Here is a 4802-nt window from a genome sequence, read left to right on the forward strand (position 1 = left end):
TCACCTATAGTCATATATATTGCTTCACTTCTAGTGTCCTTGAAGGCAGGGGCCATGTCTTATACATTCTTTTAGGTCTTTTCAGAAATTAAAACTTTGGCTCACACAGTGTGACTCAGAAAATATTTTTGGAATGAATAAATTGATCTCTAATAAGCTTATTGAAAAACATCAAAGAGCAATTATTCTGCTACTGGTTAACTAGAGTCCTGTGTTCCTGATAATGTCTCTTAACCTCAAGTCTAATTATTTTTCATCAGTAAAATATATAAAGCAGTGGTGTAGTATTTCTCAGAGTTGTTGAATAGAGTAAATTAAACAATATATACGAATCACTAAGCAGTAAACACTCTGTTGTTAATGTGCTCTTATTACTATTTATAGGTGAATGCACATAGAGGTAACATCATTTTTTTTTTCTAATTTACTGTTACACTTAATTTTTTGCTCAGTTCTTTATAATTTGGGACATATTCAATTCTGGGTGACTCAATTGGATGGAGATATTTGGAGTCACCCTGCTCTGGGAAAAGGGAAGTTATATATATATATATATATATATATATATATATATATATATGTAAATTCAAGTTAGTTAACATACTGTGTAATATTAGTTCCAGGTGTAGAATACAGTGATTCAACACTTCCATACAACACCCTGTGCTCATCACAAGTGCACTCCTTAATCCCCATCATCTATTATACCCTACTGCACACACCTCCCCTCTAGTAACCATAAATTTTTTTTTCTATAATTAAGAGTCTATGTATTTATTTGTCTCTCTCTCTCTCTCTCTCTCTCTCTCTCTCTCTCTCAATATCTCTTTCTCTTTTTTTCCTCTGCTCATTTGTTTTGTTTCTTAAATTCCACATGTGAATGAAAATATAGGGTATTTATCTTTCTCTGACTGACTTATTTCACTTAGCACAATAGTCTCTAGCACAGAGATAATTTTAAATTTTCTCTTTTTTAATGTTTTATTTATTTTTGAGAAGAGAGCATGAGCAAGGGAAGGGCAGAGAGAGACAGGGACAGAAGATATGAAGTAGGATCCACACTGACAGCCACAAGACCATGGTGGGTTCAAACCCATGTACCCTGAGATCATGACCTGAACCGAAGTCCACTGCTCACCCAACTGAGTCACCAGGCATTCTGGTAATTTTAAACCTTCTATTAGCCATATCAAAAATGTAAAAAGAAATGGGTGAAATAAATTTAGTGTAAGTTAAAGGCACTTGAGTGGCTCAGTCGGTTTAACGTCATGGTCATGACGTCATGGTTTGTGGGTTTGAGCCCCGTGTCAGGCTCTGTGCTGACAGCCCAGAGCCTGGAGCCTGCTTCAAATTCTGTGCCTCCCTCTCTCTCTGCCTCTCCCACCCCTTGTTGTCTGTCTCTCAAAAATAAATAAATTTTTAAAAATTAAAAAAATTATTCTACATTGTTTAAGTAAATACATCTAAAATATTGTCTTTTCTGCACATAATCAATATAAAAATGTTAATGAGATATTTGCATATCTTTTTTCCCCATATAAGTCTAAAATTCTTTTTTTTTAATTTTTTTAACGTTTATTTATTTTTGAGACAGAGAGAGACAGAGCATGAACGGGGGAGGGGCAGAGAGAGAGGGAGACACAGAATCGGAAGCAGGCTCCAGGTTCTGAGCCATGAGCCCAGAGCCAGACATGGGGCTCAAACTCACGGACTGTGGGATCGTGACCTGAGCTGAAGTCGGACGCTTAACGACTGAGCCACCCAGGAGCCCCATAAGTCTAAAATTCTTAATGTAATTTGTGCTTTCAGCACATCTCCATTCAGAACACCCATGTTTCAGGTCCTCAATAGCCTCATGCGGCTTGTGACTACTACATTGGACAGGGAAATTCTATATGTTGCTGATAGAAACTGTCCCAACAACCTACCTGTTCATAAGTGTGATGAACTATTGTTTAACTGAAATATATATATAAAATTAAACTTCAGGTTTAAGCAGAAAAGTCCCTTTTTTGGGAGACAATGATCTCTAGTATTATTTAAAACATTTACAGTTTTCTTATTACTTTTTCTATTAAAAAAGTCACCCTGTGGTTATTGCTCTCATCTCACTAATCATGTTAAAGAGTTATAGAATATTAATCAGTAGCTTTATACTAAAAGAAGTAAAATGATCACCACTTGACCTTAAACAATTTCCCCTTGATTTTCTTCTTTCTAATAATTCTTAGATTGTTTCTCAGAACTCAGAGGTCTTGTTTTTTTTTTTTTTTATTCATCATACAATCATTATTTGTAAATATCCAAGACCTAATAAATATCAGCTAACACCCTAAATTTATAATGTACAGATGTGTGAAGACTAGTATAAATTAGTGTTTATAAGTATAATGCTAAGGGAAATAAGTCAGTCAGAGAATGACAAATATCATATGATTTCACTCATATGTGGAATTTAAGAAAGCAAATCATTCAAAAGGAAAAAAAAAAAGGTAGAGGGAAGGTCAAATAAAGTAACAGACTCTTAATTATGGAGAAGAATCTTGATGGTCACCAGAGTGGAAGTTGGTGGAGTAATGACTGAAATAAGTGATGTGGATTCAGGAGTGCACTTGTGATGATCAACAAGTGATATATAGAATTGTTGAATTATTATATTGTACACCTGAAAGTAATATAACACTGTATGTTCACTATATTGAAATTATAATAAAAAAATAGTGCAAATTAGGTAAAAGGTCAACGTGGTTATCCTTTCATAAGTAAAATACATTCTCTTGATGAATGGCTTTCAGAGTGAATTTTGATTGTAAGAGCTAGAGCCTGATGTAGAGACAGAAATATAAAGTGGGGATTTTGTCCCTTCTTTACCCAACACTCCTATCTCTATTCAATCGGACAAGTTCAAATATTTCTCTTTTATGTGTATCTTTCCCTATGTGAAATTATGTTTGAGCAAAAATAAACACAAAGTAAATGAATAAATAAATAAATAAATACGTATTTTTAAGTAAAAGGACATAAAATTGTCTCACCATGACGTCTAACTTTAAAAGTAATAGCAAATCAAGTATGTCATCCTTGAGTGAGTGATTATATGGTGCTGCATATATAAATCTTCTGAGGTTGTTCTTCCAGGAAGTTGGAATTTTTGAGCTTTATGCATAGGGTGGATCATCCTTAGGGCCCAGAGTTAAAAATACATTTCTCAAAGCAACACATCAGAATCAATCCCAGGAATTATTAGAAAAGGGAGAGAATTACACACTGAGATTGATTAGTCTTGATTTTGTCCATGACTGCATTATAATATTTTAAATAAACTAAATATTTATCTTTTGTGCCCAACTTTACCTATCATATTCATGTCTTTTTAGTGTAACCTACAGAGCTATGGAGTGGGGCAATTATTCCATGTATGCCGACTTTCTTCTCCTGGGCTTGTTCAGTGACAATGATTTTCCCTGGCTTCTCTTTGCTCTCATCCTCTTCGTTTTTGTCATCTCCATAGCCAGCAACACCATCATGATCATTCTGATCCACATAGACTCCCGCCTCCACACCCCCATGTACTACTTGCTCAGTCAACTCTCCCTCATGGACATCTTGTACATTTCTACCATTGTGCCAAAAATGCTGGTTGACCAGATCTTGGGCCAGAGGGCCATATCCTTTGCAGGATGCACTGCCCAGCACTTCCTTTACCTGACATTGGCAGGGGCTGAGTTTTTTCTCCTAGGACTCATGTCTTATGACCGCTATGTAGCCATCTGCAACCCTTTGCGCTATCCTGTCCTCATGAGCCGAAAGGTCTGCATGTTGATTGTACTGGCAGCCTGGCTGGGAGGGTCCATAGATGGCTTCCTGCTTACCCCAGTCACCATGCAGTTCCCATTCTGTGCCTCTCGAGAAATCAACCACTTCTTCTGTGAGGTCCCTGCCCTTCTGAAGCTCTCCTGTACTGACACATCAACTTACGAGACAGCCATGTATGTCTGCTGCATCATGATGCTCCTCATCCCTTTCTCCGTCATCTCAGCCTCTTATACAAGGATTCTCATCACTGTTTATAGAATGAGTGAAGCAGAGGGGAGACGAAAGGCAGTGGCCACTTGCTCCTCACACATGGTGGTTGTCAGCCTTTTCTATGGGGCTGCCATGTACACCTATGTGCTGCCTCACTCTTACCATACCCCTGACAAGGACAAGGCTGTGTCTGCCTTCTACACTATCCTCACTCCCTTGCTCAACCCACTCATCTATAGCCTCAGAAACAAGGACGTTACAGGGGCTCTACAGAAAGCTCTGGGCAAGTGTTTGTCCTCAGGAAGTGTATCCACGTTCTAAAGAAATTGCATTTGCTTCTAGATATTTGAAAAAATATGTATAGAAAACTTTATCATTATCTTAGGATTTACATATTCTCTGCCTGCAAACTTAACGAAGACATTCACATGCCAGCAAGCAATGGTGGGTTATTCTTAGGATTTAAAAAGTTGATTCTGGGATTTTGAGAACTTGGCCATTTTTTGAAAAGTATAGGTTTCTGAAGAACATGGATGGTTTTGGATGTGTGGCAATAAAGTAGGAGTCACCTGTTTGCTTTCCATAAAGTATGCATGCCACTGGAAACCATGCAGTTGTCCATTTCTTGCAATGGTCAGTCATGGCAAAAGAAATGCTCATCTTCAGCTATTCCTCTGACTTCTTACCACAGTCTCTTAGAAACTTTACAAATTGACTACTTCAAAAAAATCAACTTGCCAAATATTTTGATTGTATTTCAAATGTTATTTCAATCT

General features: G+C 37.0%; 1 protein-coding gene across 1 annotated transcript; it reads left to right on the forward strand.

The window, feature by feature from the left end:
- The first annotated feature begins 3375 nt into the window (after positions 1-3375).
- LOC121023566 (olfactory receptor 2T27) lies at positions 3376-4347 on the forward strand. Its single transcript, XM_040465520.1, has one exon. It carries the CDS (start codon positions 3394-3396, stop codon positions 4345-4347), a length of 954 nt encoding a protein of 317 aa, XP_040321454.1. The 5' UTR covers positions 3376-3393.
- The last annotated feature ends 455 nt before the right edge of the window (positions 4348-4802 follow it).

The sequence above is a fragment of the Herpailurus yagouaroundi genome, unplaced genomic scaffold, assembly GCF_014898765.1.
Source record: "Herpailurus yagouaroundi ecotype Mexico unplaced genomic scaffold, PumYag 566, whole genome shotgun sequence".
In the NCBI taxonomy this organism is placed as follows: Eukaryota; Metazoa; Chordata; class Mammalia; order Carnivora; family Felidae; genus Herpailurus; species Herpailurus yagouaroundi.

Excerpts from the sequence above, each read along its gene's own strand:
- LOC121023566 (XM_040465520.1), top strand. The coding sequence starts at position 3,394 with ATGGAGTGGGGCAATTATTCCATGTATGCCGACTTTCTTCTCCTGGGC.